At 39.6% G+C, this 22,614-nt stretch overlaps 2 protein-coding genes across 7 annotated transcripts in view; one reads left to right on the plus strand and one right to left on the minus strand.

Annotated features, from left to right (window-relative positions):
• The window catches only part of GAB3 (GRB2 associated binding protein 3), a 64,733-nt gene extending 42,225 nt beyond the window's left edge, over positions 1–22,508 (minus strand). For 3 of the 6 annotated variants that reach the window (XR_014897654.1, XM_085319624.1, XM_085319623.1), the window contains exon 1: positions 22,257–22,508. Coding sequence is in view for 5 of the 6 variants with exons in the window: in XM_085319624.1 (XP_085175750.1) it covers positions 22,257–22,328 (72 nt within the window). In the remaining variant the exon portion in view is untranslated. The remainder of the gene's footprint in view (positions 1–22,256) is intronic. The other 3 variants (XM_085319625.1, XM_085319628.1, XM_085319627.1) reach the window with 1 other exon arrangement.
• Positions 1–22,614, plus strand: part of LOC146587330 (ras-related protein Rab-39B-like) — a 266,005-nt gene that overhangs the window by 112,939 nt on the left and 130,452 nt on the right. The window lies entirely within an intron of this gene.

Below are 22,614 nucleotides of genomic sequence, written 5' to 3' on the forward strand. Positions count from 1 at the left end.
AAGCCCGCAAAAAGTGATGTGAGATAAGGGCTGTTTTGAGTAGAGAGCAAACAAACAAACACCCCTGCAGTGTTTTGATCCTGAAACTTCAGGCGGGGTAGTGCCATTAACAACCACGCATCTCCGAGTCTAAAGAGCTGTATTTAAACCCACAAATTCAATCTGACAAAAATTCTTTTGTTGGCAGCAGTTTTCTGAGGGTACCAAAAAACCCATATAACCAGATCATTTGCCACCCGACCTCAGATCCAGAAGGTACTTAGGCATGTGCTTTGCAGCAAGCTCGGGAACAGTCTTCTGACCTCAGTTAAACTAGAATACTTTGAGGAATTGAGCCCACATTCGTTTGGGCTGTAGTCCAAGTTCTCCCCTCTGTTTTCACTACCTGAAGTCTGAGTAAAACCCGGGCAAGATGAAGTGAGAATCTTGCAACCTAACTCCAAACAACTGATGTGCTCATAGTTCGCCACATTCTCACTTTAAAGACAGACTGGGCAGATATTTTCTCTCCGAACAATGCTGTTTCACAGCGCGTATTTGAAGCATGCACGCAGTATATAGTACACGAAACTGAGAGGGCACTTCCTCTTCTAGTGCAAAAGTAACGCACCATGGAGAAGCAAGGAAACACCATGCGTAAATGTGTGTTTGACMGTTATGTGGAAATCTTCCTGTGGGTGAACCTTGGGTGGCCAGTAATTTTGATATGAGGGTGGACCACACAAAATCAGCCAGAGTGATTGACCCTTTCCCTGTCCGGGAGCTGCCAGGGAAGATGTCTCCCTGGGGTTCTTCAGTGAGCATGAGGCAGGGTTTGTCTTACAGCCCTCTCTTAAGTATATCTTTGTATTATAGAGGCCTTGGGTATGGGAGCTCAGAGCGTAAACAGCAGAGCTGTTTGTGCTCTGAGTAAGGGAAGTTTAAATCTGACCTGCAGTGAGCATGTAGGGTTGCACAGAGGAAGGGCTTTCTCCACGGCTGTGCTCGGAGCAATCTCTCTTTTGTCTCAAAGGCTACCGTGGCTCTGACTCACACACGCAGCCATCAGATTATTAACACTTTTATTCCAACTAGTTATTTCTGGCATTGGGCAGTCAAAAAACCTAAGGCCCAGAGGGCTTCCAGTGTAACTATAGAAATTACAACAACAAACAGCAGCAGCTTGACCCATGGGTCAGTTGAAGCCAAGCTCTGAATCACACTTATTTTTTACCTATTGTTATGAAAACGAATTTAAGCCTGCACAACAAGGCAGTACATTTCCCAGCTCCATAGAAGATGTTTAGCCAGCCCAGCTTAGCATGGATGCTCCTAGATGTTCACTCATTCCCCAAGAGATACTATCATAGGTGTGTGTCCCTTGGAACAAGGAGTAACCCTCAACCAGAACCTCATCAGACGTGCTTTGTAAATACATTTAAGACTAATGGACYGTATAAATGTCGTGAACTGATCTCTTTCTTCATCTGTACACTCACAATCTATACTTTTCAGAGAGCTCTGAAGGGTGTTCTTGTTTTTATTTTCTTAAGTTATGGGAAAGATTTTGTTCAAGTTCTATCCCTCCTTTACACTTTCAGCCTTCCCTTCTGCAATAGGAGTCAGTTCACCATCAGCTGTGTCAGTAACTAGAAACTTCAGATTGGAAGGAGCAGGCTATTCTAGGAGAAGTCAGAATGCAGTCCAATTACTTTGTGTCTCAAAAGCATTTTCTTTTATCTTTAATGAAAATACATTTGGTTATACAAGACTTTGCCTTGCATTTCTGCTTTAGCACAATGGATTTCTTCAACTCCTTTCTCTAAAAGTCATAATTTAACCTACATTTTGATTTTTAAGGTATTTTAAAGCAAACAGCTCAGTAATCAAATAGTTCCCAACTATGTAAATCAAAGGCTGAAATGCAATACRAGAAACCAGATTAATCATACAAGAAGAACACAGTAGTTTGAACTTCTGAATGTGTAACTCCTAAATGCATAAATGACTAACCCAATTTCTGGAGACCTGTCAAAGTGCAAAGAGAATTACGACAGCCTAACAGTCGTGGAAATAAAGAACAATATATATTTTAAACTTCAGCAAAGAGAACATCCATTGATACTTTAGCTGTGTGTCTGTTTTATCTGTGTTTTGGAATAACAGTTTTTCTGAAATAGACTCCCATAGAGTATGTGTCTTTGGTAAATAAAATAGATTATTAAATAGTGGAACAAGAACTTTATGATCCACTAATAATCCACGAGAAAAAAACACCTGGCTAGAAGTACCACAGCTTCCAGCAGAGCAAGGACCAAGAGAATGTCTGAAACCAGGAACAAGGCTAAGGCAGTGACAACTCCCTGTTCACCAAAGCTGCCTGCCGCAACTTAACTGAAAATGATCTGGGCTAAATTGAATCCAAAAGCTCAGAGCTGACAAAATAAATCAATGCAGCAAAGAGGAAAAGGAAAAATATAATGAAGTTACTTTTTTTTTCCGGCTTTCATTAAAATGTACCAATACAAAGTCTGCTGTCTGCAGTCTTGGAGCCAAGCTGAGTAGAGAAGAGAAATTCTATTTTATGACGGGTTCTGAGATAATTCTTGCGCATGGCACCCCAAAAGGGTGTATCTGAATGAGAATAAAGATTTTTTTTTTTTTTTAAGATATTTGGTATCCGTGGAAAATGTGTTTCTCTGTCTCTGTGTATATAGTTACTCTGGTTAGTCTGTGGCCGTTGTTGTCTGGGTGTTTCACCCAGCAACCGGGCAGAGAACAGCGTGTAGGGAACAACAGGACACATGCCGGTAAAACTGCCGAGGTTGGCCAGGGAATTCAGGGATGGGCACCGCRCTTGAAACCTTTGCAGCTTTCTGATGTGGATTAGTCGATGTTTTGAATAACAAATCTTTTAGGTTCTCTATGGAAAGACAAGGTTCATTTCTGTGCCGTTCCCCAAGCCCTTGCTGATTTCCATGGGGTTGGTACTGTGGGAGTTCTCTTTTGAAGAGAAAAACAAGTTAAATCTCTTCTCTGATCCCTCCTTCCCCAATCACTCAGAACATGGCATATTTTTGAGCAAAAATGAAGTTACAGTCACAGGCTTTAACAGATACAAAAGGCACATCTGAAAGCAATGCTTGTACACAGAAAGCAGGCACTGCTTTCCTTTTTTAGACCTCATGGCTTATTTGTTTAAACCACAAAGAAACATTTGCATGCTGCCCCTTTCAGGTAAGATCTGAAAAAATAAAATAAAAATAAATACAGAGCTGTTAACATCTCCTGCTAACTTTCAAGATTATTTTCAACTCATGAAACTCTGTAGCAAAGGGCCATCACTTGAACTTACATTTTTAAAGAGGTAAAGAGTGTTAGCAAAATATACTTTTCAAAGAGGAGGAAAGAAACAACAAAACCCCAACTATTATCTTTTCTTATTTTAAACTGCATCCCACACTTSATGCAAATTTAGATGTGAATGCGGAATTACTCCTACTCTTCTCCTTCGCTTATGACTCTTTCTTACCATGTTTTTCAGAGAAGTAGTTAGGATACTGTGTAAAAAGTAGAATGTATGCTGCAGTCATGAAACGGACCAGGTGATACCTTGCAAATGTGGTTACTGAACTAGATTGGAATGACACCAAATGAGAGGTAAAATACTAATTGGTTATAACAAATATTTATGTTATAAAAGCACATATTGATAGATCAGCCAAAAATATGTGGATCCTAAAATAAAAAGTAAGTTAATGAAAGTTTTTCAGTCAAACAGTAARAGTGGCTGTTACATGGATGCAGAACATTGAGAAGACTATGACATGATGCTGACAGATTTAAGAGGCTTTTAGAAAGCCAGACTAGGATATACAATAAAAGACAGGGATATACGATAAAAGACAAGTATATATGTGAACTCGCAAGGGGGTTTAATGCTTGAACTAGTCCTTCTGCAGACAGAAAAAAAGATTTCCCAAGTAGGAAATAGTTCTTTATGAATGGTTTATAAAGCCAAGGAAGAATTGTATGGTGACACTGTCTTGATTTTTGTATTAGAAATCATTGCAAATTATCAAGAAGTTATTTCTTGGGGTATATATGTTCAACTAGGCTCCAAGAGATGTGAGAAAAAAAGCTTACTGATTTTGCTGGCATTCCTGTGTGCTTCTTTGCTTTAGATGAATCAGTTTAGCACCATTATTTGGTATCTATATTGGCTGGAGGCTGCCAATTTTCATTCACCCTATTAGTGGATTCTTAGCCTTTGATACGAAGATGTTTTATTGTGGGATCAACACCACTCGAAGAGTTGACATAGGAAACAAAATGGGTTGAGATGCTTAAGTAACTCTTATAATTTAGCCTGGAAGAAATGGGAYATTTTTACTTTTATTACTCCAAAGGACAACATATAAACCAATAATGCAGCAAACTCATGTTGCCACATTTTCCTTACAATTTCTGCTCTGCTGTGAGAAAATAAAAATTTGGACTATTTTCTTACTTACGAAAAAAAAAGCTTAAAATGTACCTTCCCATAATTTGTTCATGCAGTGTAATCAAGCACAGAATCTGACCTAGCTTAGCAGAGGCATGATTTCCAGCTCTGTGGTTTTCACCTTTGAGAGTATTTGCTATTGGTTTGCCAGCAGTCACTACAACTACCTCCTGCTTTGAATTCTACTAYGGCAAAAAGTTTCCAGTTTGTTTCTTTCAGTATAAAGAGGAATTCATTTTAAAACTCAAAAAAAATGGAGAATTTTAAAAAATCAGGTGATAAAACCATTTGCATTTTTCTTCTTCTTGATTTATCACTAAATTTTTTTCTATCTATGAAGAATATTTTTTCGTTGTTTAATACACTTTATACCAAAGAGACAGATGTTTGGAATTGTTTTTTCTTCATTTCTGGGAAATTACAACCCAGAGATAAGAGGAATGCTTCTGCAACAATAATTTGATACTTACAGAGCTCCTGTTCTTACTGATTGTTTGAATTCATTTTTGAAACCCTTCATATATGTTCATATTTTATTCTATGACTTTCTTACTACCTAAATGTAGTAAATCACAGGACTTACTAATATCGTTGCACTGTCACTGTCATGAAGTTACAGCATACATCACGTCCACAATGATTTTTTGGAATAATTATAACAGAGTTTTAAGCCTAGCTAGGAATTTGGGGATAGTTGGGTACTCATGTTTCACTAAATCCAGTACAAAACTATCCTACTGATATTTCAAATACTTTGTAGGACAACTCTGTCGATCTCCTCATGTGCTAGTTTTGCTCCTATAATCCTGTAGCTTGAGTCTCCTCTCTTTGGCAGTCGATTTCAATTCCCACTAAAGGCAAGCAGAATAATTCAATTAGCTTGAAAGAAAGTTGGAGCTGGATTAGGACTTACTCCAAGACTGTTTTTCCATGCAGATTCTGTGTTCATTCCTATTTGATAGCTAAAATAAGGTGAACTCATATTTTTCAGTGAAAAACTACAGGTGCAAAATCAGACCCATGGCATACTGTTGAAGTTGCAGATGACTGAAGTGTTTAAATGATACCATGGCAGTTCCCCTCATCATTTCTTGCGTTCAGTGAAAAACTACATTTGTGCAAAGCCAGAGCTACAGTACTCTCTGCTGTATTGTTCTTCAGGACATTTGCACTCTCATTCTTTTGCATTAAAGGATCAATGTCTTTAGCAATATTCAGATAGTTGCTATACGTATTTTCTAACCCATGCTTAAATCAAAAGCCATGAAGTATACCTATGATTAATTTCACTTGATGGTTCAYTTAAGCTCTGTGTTAGATCAAATCAATTTGAACCGAAAAAGTGCACAGAATCAGCTTCTGCTAAATTTCACAAATACGCACAACTGGTCCTGATCCAAAATTAAACAAAGGTAGTGCAGACTTCTGTATAATTTCAGTATGCTTTGTGCTGGGATCAYGGACTGTAGTATCTCCTTAAGATTAAGGGGGAAGAACAAATATTTCCTTTTTGCTTTTCTATTACAACACAGTAATAAATGCTGTAGGTATGAGAAAACCTGTAAGGAAGAGTCATACTACATATACAAAATGCACTAGGCATACAAAGTTGGAATCCTTCTTATCTCACTGAACTAAATTACTAAGTAATGGAATTTTCACCAAAAAGCTGAGCTAGGAATAATACTGAGCCAAACAGATAATGTAGTCAGACATCAGTTTCAAAAAACCAGGGTCAAAGCTGCCAAGGACTCCTGTAGGTCCAGTTTATTAGATAACTATCTGTATAGCTCATCTCTTCTTTCCACACAGCTAAGAAATACCCCCAGTCTTATCACATTCATATCCCTGCGCTTAGAAACTGAGCATTAGAAGAGTGTCCTTCTGACATAACAGTTTGTGTCTAGAAGTTCACCAAATCAACATTTATTTTTAATAATTGGATTATCAACAGGCATTGGACATCTCCCCGGTTCCCTGTTGGGCCTCCCTACCCTATCTCCAGTATCTGCTGACCCCTTACGAGCATCTGTAGCCCATTCTTGGAACAGGCACAGGCCACGGCCACGGCTCAGTGTTTTTACAGCGAAGAAAAGGGGGAACACCCTACACTAATGGAGTGATAACTGGCTTTTTCAGCCACGGTTTTTCAAGTAAGTTGTTATGTTACAGATACCAGTGCTACAAACAGAATGGGWTTCTAAAATGGCCAAATGCTCCTCAGAAGTCACCATCCACTGCTCTTGCTGTCGGCTGCCTCCTGCAAAGGCAGAAGGAGCAACGTGAAGGCCTCGTGCTTGCCACGCCGAGGTAAAGAGTGGAAAAAAGCCTGACGGATTTTCTGGCAGCCACCAGAGCTTCTAACTCACACAAAGACTAAAAATGCTAAGTTGAGATTTGGAGGGATTCACGGCTTCATGCCAATCGGCTTTCTTCAGAGCACTCACATGAGCTATCTGCAAAAGGTTACTGTTTCTTCAGCATTTGCGTGTTTCTGTTTTCTGCCCTGAAGACCTCTCCAGTGTCTTTACCTGAAGCATATTAGGCTCCCTCCACTCTCATGTAAGGAGAGCCCCTAGACAAACCAGGAGAAGCAATTTTTTTTTTTTGCCTTGTTATGTTTCTTCCTAGCAAGAGTCAACTTACCAAAGCAAATAAAACAAATTATCATTTCATTTCTCCTCCTCAAAGGTGACTTTTTTTTGCTACATCTATTTACTGAGTGAACCTAACCACGTACTGCTACTAATGCTTCAAGCTGTGGAAAAAAAACCATGGTCAGATTATTGAATTCTGACTATTCTGTTTCTCAAGTATGTTATGAAAGAAAAAGTTATGTAAAAATCATGATGGATTTCACTATTTCCTATTTAACTGTTTTACTGTGAGCATGTATGATGTCCCCCAAATTCACTATATTTGGAATAAATGTAAGCCAAAGCAACATAGTTTAAAAAATCCTTCTGCTTTCTTACAGTAAGACAGATGACGATGTTTATTTTTTCCTTTACTAACATAAAACCTTCCACTTTGACTCACAGGCCTTAAGCTGAAAGACACTTTGGAGAGTATTATTTTACAAACAGCGTATATAGAACTGGATTTTTTTTGTTGTTAGACTACCATACATGCAGAATTTAATTACGAAATATCATTATTTTGGCATACAATTCTCTGGAAAAGCATTTTCCCAGGAAGCTCTAGAACATAACATCCTCCTTGCTAGCGTCATGTTAGCAGTTCAACAATCAAATAGCCCCAACCCTGTATCCACGTACCACCTGGCCCAAGCTCACGAGCTCAGGGTCAGCCCCGCGGCTGGCCAAGCCTGAATGGAAATGATGGGTGACCCTGCGATGAGCTCTGGGATTTTGGTAGTCCTCATGCAGGCTCCAATGCCTGATAAAAAATAGGAGGGATTAAAGAATCTCTTTGGTGGAAATCCAAGAAAATACACCCAGGGCTAAGGAGTCACAAAAACTGAACTACTCTTTTAAGATTACAAGATAATAAAGGACATTCTGATAGGATGGTGTGTGGGAAAGCAGAGATTATCACTGCCTGTATCACTGTTGTTTGGACTGGAGGGCTTCTCTGCAGTTTTACTAGCATAGTTGAGCTGCCATGTATCTTGCAACATAACTATGCCATGGAAAGCCTCTGATGCTGGAGAAAAGAACATTTTTCCAGGGTTAACTTACATTGCTTTGGAAGTGGTTTAAATTAAATGAAAAAGGTCCCAATCTCAACCCAACAACTTCTGAGTGAGGTGCTTATCAGCAAAATCATAGYGATTTATACTCATGCATTGAGTATACAGTTTTCCTGTAGATGGCATTGGAAATGGAGCTTCCTGAAACAACTTAGTCATTTAATCAATAGTACTTGTGAATTACTTAGTGAGACAGGCTTTTGTTGCATCACAAATTTTGGATTATTCGAGTTTCTCATGTGAATATTTTGATCTAGATTAACAAAAGTTTGTTAGAAAATCATAAAAATATAGCTTCATGTAAGCTCTTAACACCACTGATATCGAGAGGCAGTGCAATGTGACTGTGACATGGCAATGGCTACTCTAAGCTACTAGTGGTAAAGATGCTTTTTCCAGAATCTAGCTATAATTGCACAAATGATCTGAAAATGGAGCCCAAAAGTCACATAAACCATAAGCAAGGAAAGATGAATGTGAAATGCAAACACGTCAGYTCTTAGGCAAAGAACTGTTTTTAAGAGATATTCTGAAGTGGACAACTTCTTCCTTCGGTATCTGGAAGGACTACAGTTACTAGGCAAGATGCAGGTGACCCAGAGAAATCTCTGGGGCTACTGGATTCCACTGCTGGAGGAGCTTGAATTGTAAGAAATAAACCTAAAACACCTCAGTCAGGCAATTCCCCAAAGTAAGAGGTTTTCTTCCTTGAGAGACATGTCAGCTCTCAGCCTGAGACCTGCAGCCTASGGCAGGGCAAGTGGTTAGAGAGGTAACGCAGGTACTAGCGCACCAGGCAAGGACCTACGTTTCTGGGGGTGGCTTTCACTCTGGAGAGGGAAGGCAAAGCATGGGTGGAGGAAATTGCTGGAAAGTAGAACACCAGATGAAATCCTCTCATGGAAAACACAGTGTGCAGGTAAACAAAGCACCATGGTAGGGGAAGGAAGGACCTGCTGGGGTGGGGAGCATGGCATCCGATTTTACCCCACACTATTCGCTGGACAGGGATACGTTTCTGCATGAAGTCGCTCCTGCTCTCACTCAATATTCTGGTACATAGCAACTCATCTGCTAGGCCATCTGCTGAGCTGCCCGCATCCTGGAATTAGGAATATGACTCTTTATTCCTACATGCAGTCTTTCAAATTTTACATTCTCCCTTTTGAAAACTTTCTCCTGTCTGCTTGATCCATTACATTACATCACCCTTCTCACCAGCTGGGACTGACTGCTACAACAGTAGGTGTTTAGCAGCCTTCATACTGTCTCTCACCCTTTAGATTAATAACCTTATGTAGAGGACAAACATTGTGTACATATGCCTCGAACACCTTATGTTGCCCCATTCAACAAGATTATCATTTCAAAGATGCAATGGGAATTCCCCAGCCAGCAGCTCAAATGTGCTTTTGTATTATGTATTTCTAGGTCCTCAGCACACTGCCGGCTGAGAGTTATGCAAATCTTAGACCATGCAAAGCAAAAATGGCTGCACCGTGTATAGATTTTTATCTCTCAAAAAGAAAGTGAGATTTTTCAGTAACCGTTAATTCTTTTAAGAGGTTATCAATTTCTCTGCAACTTGGCTTTTATTTTTCACCATAATTCTAGTTGTTTCTCATGCCTTTGGGCAGATGTGTTTCACATGAAAGATATTACATAAAATAAAGTGAAACTGCTTTTTAACATATTGTTATACATTTGTTGTCCTCAGTTTCCAACTTCAGGTGAGCAAATGCTGCAATTCCTGTATCATGCATCACATCTCTCAGTCACACTGGAGCTACCAGGAGCTCTGGTAGTGGCAGGACATGTGATTCCCTCTCTTTCTGCTCTTCTCTCTCCATCTGCTTGTCGTTGAGGAACACTACTCTGTGCTTGGTCCATATCCACTACGAACAGAGAAAAGCTCAATTCTCATATTCAAGTTCAGTGTTTAATGAAGACAAACTATCACCAATCATAAGTTAGTTGTAAGGAATGCATGGGGGAAACAGCTCAGATTATTTAAATGTTGCCCATAAATAGGGTCACAATAGGCTAGAATGTGAGAATGTTACTTTTTATGGCTTCTGCTTTCTTCTTAAACTCCTGTATTASTAGAGAACACAAGGTGCCATTTTTATTTCAAGATATTTTTTCTGATAAGTCTGAGTACTTCATACTTGAAATCCTTTCAGGGAGGACAAAAAGGTGTTTCAGATAGATTTTTGCAAACTGATAAATAGAAATTAAATACAAACTAAAGCTGCAGATCTAAACTCTAATGCTTCAGTTTGATTGCACATCTGCCCCATTCCACCAGCTTATTAAAGGCAATGTCAAGTTTACCTGTCCTTGCTATCAGTTATGACTATGTTTTATTTTGCAAAGGAAATATTCCTGCTTGATAGCACAGACTTGATTGTGCTACATCACCATATCACCATACTTAGTCGCTGCTGTTGCTRTTTGAAGTCATATACCTTTTCCTCWTCAGTCCCAGCAAGGAACCACAAAGATCCTGCCCTAAAGTGACACATGAACTAGATCTGGAGTGATTCTGCATGATCATGATGCCAACCAGAGAAGGCATCTTGACRGCAGCAACCCTAAATGCAAACTAGAAGTGATCAATTGTCCCACAACAAAATGATCCTGTGTGTCATGACAAGATCTTATATCTAAGTTTGCTTTCCTCCACTCCTTCTTTCTTACTCTTAAGCATACATGGCATATAAAACACTTGCTTTCTTCAAAACCCTCCAACGTCTGAACTAAAATCATATGCTCAGAGATCCCAGTTCCACTTCCAAACCCAGTAAACCTGACGAACTAGTCAAACTGAAACTTGCCTGTGGGTGCACAGTAAGTTCTGAATATATAAGAATATATTCCTCCACAGTTTAAATCTTCACATAGCCCAAGTTGCTAAAATACATGTAAATCATTTGCCTGGAAATGTTTCTGAGACATATCACTCGGGTACCTCTCTATGACTGTCTTTCTCCATCACGGTGCTCTGGAAGGACACAGCGCACAGCTACTGCCTCAAGCAAGCTCTGGCTGATTCTTTGCCTTCTGAACTGGCAGCACCCACTCCCGAACGAGTTTCACTAAAGCCTCTCTGAAGCCTTGACAAGGTAAGTGCCACGATAAGCCGAGTCCTTTGGGATTTAAAGTAGCAGTGTAAACAGACTTAATCTTCACCTAGTTAACTGGATATCTGAAATCTGGCCGCATGAGACATCTTCTGCCTTAACATTGTTTCATTCTAGCTTAACAAACAAGCTGTTAGCCCCAATAAAAAGACAGGCAAACTTCATTACGGACAACCTGGGATACTATAATGGATAAACAGTTTCAATTTACCAGTAAGCAAACAGAGTTCATTTATAAAGTCTGGAAGACCATTTCAAGCACAAAGGATCTGGAAATACAATGAAAGACAAATAGGTCCTTTAGGAGGATAACATAACAGAACCACAGCGGGTATAATTCATCCTCCTTTCCATTTACAGTGCTACTGGTGGTGGTTGAAACTGGGCAATTTGCTGAGGGTGAGCAACAAAGCCCTGGAATGGAGAGGCTGTAGGTTTCAGTTCTCCTGGCTGGAAAATTCTGTGTAGAAAATGCCTGGTAAAATCTTTTTCACTCCAAAGACAGATAAATCATAGTAATTGCTCTTCAGAGTCTGAGATAAATGCAACCTCTGGTAAGGGTAAAGGGATTTGACAGAGCCCAAATCAGAGTTCGAAATCTACAAGGAACAAGAAAGTCTCTAACACCCTCTTTTTTGGTCTGAGGTTGAATACCAGTTGTGCAAGAAAAATAAACAAATATCTCCAATCACAGCAGCAGCAAAAACTTCTGATGTAAATAAATAAATAAACCCGATGGATCCTCAACTACTCATGCATTTTCTGACACAGAACYCTACGTATTCTGTGGACATGTCTCAAGGTCTAAGGCACTTCAGGCTGGCTTGTGGCTGAAAATTAGTGAACTTCCTTATGAAACTAGCTATTCAGATCCATCATTTTATGAGCTATCCCTAGCCTCTCAAACTTTAGCCCTCCATCCAGAGAAGTCTTAACAAATAAAAAGAGAATTTTAAACCTTCTGCAATTTAGGAGCAAGAAAAACTGTACTTAGGGTCATTGCCTCATGTTGCATCCCCTTATTTAGTTTTCCTCTATATATTTTTGGGTGAATGTGGGATTTTCTGGAATGCCTCAGATTCCATCCTTAGATCTACTAGTCTCCTGGGGAGAGGGTACAGTTACACTTTTGGTTTGTAGGGAAAGTAACAGATTTGTGGAAATATAAAAATATTACAAGGAACCTCTAATGGGGTTGCATATACTAACCTGCTTTTGGTTATGGTTGCGGGCTTCTCCAATTCATAAAGAAATTAGATGCCTCATATTTTGTCACATCAGTGATATATATATATATGTACATACATATATATATCCTATTGGTTTAAAACAGGCATACCAACTTACCTTATGCTTGTCAATTTACTGAAGCAAACTTTCAATGTAAAATTGATCTGAACCAATACGAGCATTCAAAAAGATATAATTCAAGGTAATCAAGATTAAAATCAAGAATGCACTGCTTTGGCTAGACCAGGACAACTCCATAAAAGTCAGGCGTAAGAGAGAAGAGCAGCAAGCTGCATCCGTATTTCCGCATCCCGCCTCCCACGCATGGGAAGGCCAGACAGATCGCAGCTGCTCTCTGCAGAGAGCCGGGCTGCTGGCGCCCGGCAGGAGCAGCGGGGCCTCGGCGCAGCCCGGCTTGTCCGTGGGGCACCCGCCACGGGCCATGGGGTTGGTGGCTGGCTGAACCTAGCCCACGCGTTCAGCATCTGCAACARCATTTGGGAAATGAAGCTGATCTCCATGCTCAGTGAGGCTGCAGTGCTAACTCCTAGCATGGATGGGGAGGATGGGGCTCGCCGGTCCCACCAGTGACTGAATTACAGTTGTGGTTGGAGCTAAGTGACACCATGCGGTCGYAGTGCTGGCCTGTGCACACGAGGAGCACACGCAGCCAACAAAGAGGGACAAAAATGACCCTGCTGTACAAGCGAGGAACTCTTCCCCCGTTCTCGGGCCAGGTTTACAGAGATGTCCAGGCAGATTCTATGATTCTGTGATACCTAGGGAGTCTTGCACAAGAGCCTACGCACGCTTTTGTATAGCTGGTCCTTGGTAAACTGCCAAATTATCCCAAAAAGGAAAATCAGAAAATGGATTCAAATTTCCTGTTTCTGTCTTCCCAAGAGTATATTTGCTAAAAGCTTGTTCTCTCTGTCAGGTTTTCCCTTCTGAGCACACCTTTTTAGAGTGCAGTTTCAATAGTTCCCTATCTTACTGACACCTTGAAGCAGCTATTCAGTTCAGAAGTGTGTGAGGTACCAAGCTTTCACCACTTGCCCTTGCAAATTTGATCTTGAAAAAAGTAAAACCAAAAGATTGAGCAAAACTCCAGAGGYGTCAATTTTTAGTACTTTCACATGCCCCAAAATTCTTCTGTAATTTCCTTCTAAGTAATCTGGGGTTAATGAGACTGAAGAGAATGATAGGAAGGAAAGAAATAATTTTATATTCTTTTTTTTTCCCAACATGTCCCAAATGTCACCTCTGACCTGGCTTTCTATTTCTGGCATGGACTAAACTCCCTCTATTTATTTAGCAGCCTACACACTATTGCAGTAACATAGCAACAGTACTTTCAGTTGTGAATTTGAAAAAAAGAAAAGAAAAAAAGAATATGCCTTTCATAAGCAAAGTGTTTAAGCATTGCAGTCTATTAACACATTGATACATGCTTCTATTTTTCCTTTTATAAGGCTTTATTAGACTTCCTTTCTATGCAAACTGAACCCAGAGAGATGAACAGGGGGTGCAAAGTAGTGGCACTGTCATGAAGACTATTCTTGTTATGCGACTCCGACCACCCCCTAACCTTTTTGTTCGTTTGTTTTAATGACGCTTCAGCCTGAATATTTCTTAGGCTCAGCAGAGAGGAAAGTGGGAGTTTAGGGAGGACACTGAAATAATGGAATTTATTTGGTGTTTTTTCCTCACTTTTCAAAAACAGATTACTATTATTTTATGATCCATAGCTCAAGGGTGATATGAAGTCAGAATTATCTATCCAGAAGTAACTTTTTAAAAGGCACCGAAGTGAAGTAGGAGAAACTGTTCCATTTTCAGTGGTCATTTGACAGTCCAAATCCCACTGATCTATAGGGAAGCTGGCCAAGTGAAGCTCTGTGAAGACACTCCTAGAGTGAGAGGAATATCTAGTGAAAACATTTTGTGAGTCTTATTTCATTGGGAGCAGCAGGCCTAAATATCTCAAAAAAGCAATTCCCTGAGCTACTTAAGTACTTCTTATTTTTAAATGTAGGGCCTCAGTGAGAACTCAAACAATCATTTTATTAGGATGGGTTCAAAAGGTTGGACTTACTAAAATTAAAACTTCTTAAGATTGCAAAGCTTCCACTGTAAATATTAGTAAACAACATAGACGTAATAGCTGGAATAATAGCAAGGGCTTCATGAAATACTGTGTGACATTTGAGAAACTATTTCTTCACTGCCACTGTAAACTTAGCCGGCATCTCTTCAGAGGCTTTTTCTCATCTCACAGAGATTATAGGAGCGTGCGGCCACCTCAAAACGCCAGTGGCTTTTCTGGGGAATCTGCAACAGATCTTGGAACTCCTCTTTCACACCACGTGTACGTGCTCAGGTTTTCCAGAGTTTATAAATTGTGAATTCACAATTAATTAGCTCAATACTTCTGTCAGCTTAGTGGCTTTGCTGCACAGTTCGTAAAGTCTGTAAGTATAAAAATAGTTCACGATTGTTCCAAACTATTAGCTTCTCCTTGGAATGACCAGCTCACGTCAGCTTGAAAAAACAGCCTCACAACTGTAAAATCCTTGAACTTCTACAAATAGTGTGCAAGTCTGGTATGCGAAACAGATTGTCCATAAACTATGTACTCTGCAGAGATTACAACAGTTGCAAATCTAAAAAGGGTCCAGTTATGACCATTATTCAGACCAAATATGAACTTAGAGGCGTGGAGATTGCGATTCACAGAATGAATAGTATTTGTCACTAACAGAGCTCGCAGAAACTATTGACTTATAAAATTCATTGTCAGAAATGAGTCAAAAAGTTTCAGATGTCAGTCTAAGTTCCATTTAAATTAACACTTCCATTTAAACAATCATAAAATTCACAGCAGTAATGACATTTTAATGGCTTTCCATAAAATGCCCTACAGCAAAGAATATTGGCTAAGGGGAATGCACCGTTCAAGAGTTTTGGGGAAAGCTACAGAGTAGTTTTGGCTGTTGGGGTCAGGTGGGATTTCTGGCATTAGTTATTTCTGAGGAAGGGGAAAATGAAACCTTGAAGAACAGTTGTCTCATTCTAACAATGCAGAAAGCTATTAATGAGTTAATCCCAGAAGGGGAAGAGACTCCTTTTCTGTCATGATGGCTAGACACCAATTTTGTTTTAAATTTAACAAATATCAAGAACATAATTACACAGCAGTTTATAAAACTGAACTTTGCATGGCTATATATTTAGCTTTTTTCCCTGATGCAACACAGACCAAAATAAGTCAAGGATATTGTAAAACAGAAAATAATAGAAAGCTGAAGTCTTGCATTTTATTCAACAAATAAATGAAATAGAGAAAATTCTATTTTATCTGGCTGAATGTACTATTTTGACATGCAAATATCATTTCAAACATAGCATTATTTCCCTGTCTTTTTGCATTATTAATTCATTTCCAACTCAAATGGAAGAGATAAGCAAGCAAATAAAATGATTGTATCTCCTCTGAGTAACAAAGTAGGAACAAATTTGTCCCCTTCCCTAAAAAGATACCAATTTGGTATAATACACTGTCAAAGTGACAGAGTAGCTCGGAGGTGACTAAAATAAACACTGCTGTTAAGAGCATTTTAATGCATTATTGGTAGAAGTAATGTGTTTATTCACAATACAATTTTCATGTGCAACAACAAAGAGTTCAGCAAAGTACTACTTTTAATGCTTTTTCCTCTAACATATGTTTGATTGCCTCACTAGTTTAACTATCATTCAAATTAACACTTCCTTCTCTACCTCAAACTGGAATGTTTTTTTAAGTCTCTATTATTGAATGCAAAGACCTGATAACTCTTGGGTTTCTGTTTTGAATAGAAACCAATAGCTAGACATTCCTGTGCACTGAAAACATGTAGTCAAAGATTAAATTGGGGCTTCAGTGCTATTATGGCTCCACCCAAATAAACAGTCCAAGGGAAATTATTTTGCTTAGTATTCTGATATTCAGGTTGCCAAGAAGAACATCGTTTTTAGAAATTATTTTTCTTCTAAGAAGTCAGACTATGTCATTAGAGGAAACATTGCATTTAAACTACCAAAATGTGCTTAAAATGGAGGAAAATGGTCTGCTTTACACTCAGCTAATTACAAATGTTTAACTGTAATGATGGAAACTCCTCCTAAAATAAATTCTCTGCTGTTATTTTACCAGTGAGATCAATTTGTTCAGGATTTCCAGCAGAAGGGAATGTGTACTCTGCTCCACAGAAGTTTYTATTACAGACGTCTTTACCTGGTACATTATTTTCTGAAGAGTAATTGAAGTTTTTTCTCAAAATACAAACTCCATAGAATATATGTTGGGTTTTAAAATGAAGTAAGAGCAAGAAGAACTTAGGTACAAAGCACCCAACTATAGCCAGCTAAAAGGCTCTTCTCCACCACACAGGATTCTTGTTCTCATCTAGCCTATAAACTAGAGTTACAAAACTCACATAAATTGGTTAAATAAATTCAGATACTTCAATGTAAGTTGAGGATGTTAACTCCACTGGGGTATTAAAAGTGGACTTTCTATGCAGAGGGGACAGAGCACGAGAAGTCAAGTTTTATAGGAACTTCTGGAAATAAACAGGCTTATGGACAAAAATTAAATTCAGCGTTCTCTTAGGTAGTTATTTCTGTAAAATTCCCCCCAAATCCTAAACTAGCAGAAGTGCTTAACTTGACACAGCACTTGGGGATTTCTTTTAGGCCAAGGTAGCGGTGTCCTCTGCTGACACCTGCCCAACACGAAGAGATCAGAGCAGCCGTTCTGCATCTCATCCACCCTTAGAGCTGCTGTGGCACTCTTGTTCCTATTACTTGAGCAAGCTCTTCCATAATTCTACTTTACTTTTTCTTCTTAGTGGCCAGTAACTTCCTGTTTGTTCTCCTGATAAATACCAGAACTTCAGCTAAAAATGGAGAAGTTGTTTAGATTCTCTTATCTTGTAAAAGCCTGGCATTCAGGGTGCCCCCAGCTGAGTTTGGCAAATCAGTTGAAGCAGTTAGAGATTGCTGTCTTCAGCAGGTTGTTGYGCCCTTCTGATGGAGCTTGTTGCTCCTAAAGTAGAGATAGCAGAGATGGACACTATGTTTTCTTAGCTTTTTGCAGTCTAGTATATTAATTTACAGCACCATTGATTTCAGTTTATGTTAACACACTGGGCAACCATGAAGCACCATGGCTTGGTGCAGATATGACCCTTGTTTCACCACAATTGCTATGGAAGCAATGACTCCATGCACAGGTGTATGGCAGTCTCTAGTCTTTTTAATTTGCATTGAATTGCTGAACCCAGCTGAAAGACACACTGCATGTTCCTGCATGGATCCTATACTCAACTTAAAAATCTGAATGGTTGCAAATTATTAGACTCAGTCTGGCCTATTAAACAATCCAATGTTGACAGAATCTGCTGTTTGGGTCTTTCCAGCCCAGAAATCCCAACAAAAAGGGTGGTAAGAAATGCAGGGCTAAATTTGCTAATATGGGGTCCATTTTGGACTCTTGCTTGAAAGATGCTGACAAGAAATTTTGATTTTCAGTAATATTTGAAGAATCTAGTCATTCAAGTAAAGTAAGAAACTTGCCTTTTTTGAGCAAGTGGTTTTCCCTCATCAATTTGTATAGTACTGAAAATGAAAAGTAGATCTTCAGCTGGGGTACAGCTGTGCAGCACTGACTTACACGGAGCTGCACTTACTTGCAGTGAGCAAGTGCCTGTATGTAGCCCTTTACTATTGCTATGCATATAGCTTAACACCAGCCATAAGTAAATACTGGAGTGCCACCTACCAGAGCCTGCAGGCGAGCTGATTAACTACCATTACTGCTCTTCTCAGGTGTGACAAACTACAAGACAGCAATTCTAGGACAGGTTCAAATTAGATACCTGTTAAAAATCCCATCCCCATCTCCTTATTAACACATGAACAGTCTGTACTTAGTGGTGTTAGTCTTCTATTTCATTACACAAGCTCTGCACCTGCTTCCATTTCTTTTTTTCCCAATTAGTGACATTTTGCACTGAACACTTCATTCTGTAAGCCAAGAAACTATTCTCTTCCCTCAATAGAGAACAAATGTTATCAGTAAGTGATGTATTTGTAAAATGAAAAGTACCAAAAAGCCTACTGTTCAAGGCAGGCATTACAGAATTGGTATAGGTGAACATCTTGATTCTTCCAATTTTCTGTTTTTCACAAACATAAACAGGCTCTGAACGCATAATTTAAATCCCTGATAGGATTTACTCAGTGTTAATACAAGGCATGGAGAAACTCATCAAACCCAGAAACATATTTAATGGGAGCAGATTCTCCCATGCAATCTGATTTCCTGCAGAGACTGGTACTCACAATCCACTAACACCAGTAATAAAAATCTCATGGACTCCAGCAGGGCCAGGTTTTACCCCTGGTGGGGCTGAGTGCCAAGACGTGCCCAAAACATAGCATTTTCAGTCTAGAATACAATGGACTTCACCTACACCACCRCTACTTCCTAGTTTTCACCAGCAGCTTCTTCCTCTCTCCCCCCTCCACCCCCATATCCATCTCCCCAAACCAGACCTTTGAAAATTCCCCTCTACCTCTCAGCCCCATGCAGAGCAAAACAGGGAGAAAAGCTGTGAAGGAACTAAGTGGGGAAATGAGAGCAGCGCAGCTTGCCAGGCAGCCTTACGGGACAAAGAGCTGCAGCAAACACCAACTACTCTCCTGGGGAACTCCTTGCACAATTGACTCTTTAGATAGGCTCACATGCTAGATTAATGTTTTAAGTATCAGGCAGAAGCAAAAGAATTGTACATGATATTAAAACACTGTTAGAAAATTTCCCTGCTAAAGTTAAGCTCCCTGTGCTTTCTAATGAATTCTCTGCATTTAGCATTAAGCACTCTGTTTTTACAGAAAGTTACACTAGGGTAATTAATCTCATGTTCGTTTCCTGCACATGTAAGAGAGCACCCTTTGTTAGGGAATGATAAGACACTTCTAAGAATAGTAATACTAAGAGCATCAGCTTTGTAAGACATTACAGGAAAAATTTAGACTCTAACACCTGTTTTTCGTTTTTCAAAGTTTTGAAAATAATGTTCTGTTTACTTAGATACAAACTCTGACTTTGTTTTTGTGTAGAAGACCTAATTGATTTCATGAGAGGACAAGCATAAATGAGGGTATACTTTGGTCTTTAGGATTCATTTTGCAAATAAATTTTTGTTTAATTTTATTCTATGTAAATATTCTCAGTGGCTTTTGTGGGACTATTCACAATTCACAGTATCACAACCTGAATTCATTATTTTGTCTAGTCTCTTAACTACAGGTGCCAGTGAAATAAATTGGACTTTCTTAGTGGTTGCAAATAGATTCGAGATTAAGACTTTATCTTTGTATAGAGATCCCCAGACCTGACCTTACAGAAGCCTCGTGCTAAACTCAGTAAAATGTCACTGGGAGTCAACCCAGTGAAGRCAACTGAGGTACTCCAGGGTAAGAGGGGTCCAAACCCCACATTTTGGAGGTGGATCAAACCCACACTTTAAGCTCGCTAAAAGCTTTAGTTCAGACTATAGGTTTTGCCAACTGAACACAAAGGGTAGTTTAAATCTTTGAGATTTACATGTTATCTGTTCAAAACTGGAGCCAACACCATTCTGTTGTAAGTGGTTGACACTTGACACCAACTGAAGTCAGTTTAAACAGCTATTGTTTTAAAGCCTATGTTGTTTTTAAGCAGTTGCTGTGGCTCAGCTTGAGCTATCTACCACTCTAGTGACAAGATGCACAAGCTACTATGGTAGTGAAACTATGTACAAATGAGAAAAAGAGCTTACAGGAGGTGAAGGACAATTTCCATTTGGTTTTCAGCATCTCCTGTGCACTCAGTCATATGAGAAAGGATATTAGCTTTGCTGTACTTAGAGCAGATTTTTTTTCCTGCTTTATTATAGACAAAAGAGTAGTTTATTCTACTAACCAGAAAATGAACACTAATCTGCAGAAATCCGACTAATCTAGTGGCTGATGTCTGAAGAATAGCGAAGAGCAAATTTCACTAGTTTTTTTACTGAAAGATCTGCAAGATCTGTGCACAGAAGACTGYAACTAGTCTTGTGAGCTGATCAGAGCCCCTGTTGTGACTATTATCTTGACTGTATAATGGGGGCTTTCAAATCCCAGCTTTATCACATTCTGTTTTCTCTACTTTGCTCTTTTATGAATATTGAGTCATCAAAAATAGCTTCACTGACAGAGTTACTAATGATACCAGCTGGGTGAATCAGTGGTTCTTACATTGTCTAGTGCCTCTATACAGTGCTACTGGTACGCCAGTTATGAAATATAACAAAAAWCAGATATCCATATTTATATGCAGTTCCCTTGAGACACATCATAATGGTTATTTTAAAATTACAAAACGTTAACCAAAGAAAGCAAATACTCAGCCATTTCAACGCAATAGAGTAATCTAAAAGAAGAAACTCTGGATGAGAGTAAGTTAAAAGTAAATTTGAACATCCTAATTTTTCCTAATTTTTAATACAAATAGAAATACACTACTAAATGATATCTACTATATTCTTCACAAGACAGTTATTCCTCATATTACCAGAAAAAGCTAACATCAGCAGTTCAAAAAATGCTGATAAACAGAAGTGAATATGACAAATGATGTAAGCTATGTRCATGGTGTGTGTGTGTAATAGACACACATGGTGGCATCCTTTGAGCACAGTGCAGTGCTCTGGGTGAGTTAGKTTGGAAGTGCACTACTTACATGAACATTACCAGCTCCAAAAGTGTGAACAATACCAGCCTGCCCGAGTAAGAATCAACCCAAATGAATATGCAAAATGGCCCACGATGGGCTGGCGTTGGTAATGCTGTCCCAAGTGATTTTTTTAAGGGTCATTTATTTCTACCCGGAATGCCTTCCTTGCAGCCCTGCAGTGATACAGTTTCCTATGTTTGTAACACACACCCTTTTTTTGTAGAAAAACAGGCAGGCAGATACAGAATGAAACAAGGGGCCCCCTTTACACACACTGCGGTTGCTGCTCTCCGTGCATGCAGTGTTCGGTTGTTCTCATCAGTCCCCGCTACCTTTTCATTATCAGGAACTTCAGAGCAAGGCACCTTCTAACACCTCTTTAACAGAGGTAAAAAGTAAGCCTATTTGCTAGTAAATGCATCTAGCATATTAAACTGGCAAATAAAACTATCACAGATGTTGGCATTAGCAAGTGCCATAAGAATTACACAGCATCTTAACAGAGCTTAGCCTCCAATTTCAAAGTACTATTTTTGCAGGAGGTTATTGCCCTTCCCTGGAAAAGATACACTTGAAATTCTGTTACAAAACTGTTAGTTATGGCAACATTAACTGAAACTGAAATGTGTTTTTTAACCTAAGCTGTGTTGCGTAACAATTTAAGAATTATAATCTTAGGAGCTGGCAAAGGTTAATTCCGAAGGGCACAAGAATATTGATGAAAATACAGACACTCAGTAAGCGCATGGACTAGTAAATCTTTTTTGTTTTGGTCCAAGGCGAAGCCGAAACCCGCGAGACGTTGCAAAGGAAGAGTAAGACACGGAGCACATGCAGAAATSCCTTTAGAGAGAAAAATAACGGTAGAGTCTCCGCACTTACGTATCTCTTGAGTTTCTTCTCGGGGGGCGATTTAATGAGCCATCCAGTGCAAACGACGTCCCCTGAGCTCATCTTCCCCCCCCGGCGCGGCGCGGCGGCGCGGGAGCCAGGGTGCGGGCTGTGTGTGTGTGTGTGTGTGTGTGTGTGTGTATTGTTCCCAGCCAATTTGAAACCAGCAGTAATCAGCTTCCTTCAGCTGTGCTCTGATACTGCTCCAGCCCGAGGAGGAAGTCATGACATTGATCACTGACACGGCCAGCCCTCCCTCCGCCGCAAACACAATGCAACACACCGAGCACGTGATGGGCCACCGGGGCCCGCCGCCACCGAGCCGGCGGCTGCCAGAGCCGCCGCCGCC

Source organism: Rhea americana, unplaced genomic scaffold, assembly GCF_003343005.1.
Source record: "Rhea americana isolate MKP2758 unplaced genomic scaffold, rheAme1 scaffold_6, whole genome shotgun sequence".
NCBI classification, from domain to species: domain Eukaryota; kingdom Metazoa; phylum Chordata; class Aves; order Rheiformes; family Rheidae; genus Rhea; species Rhea americana.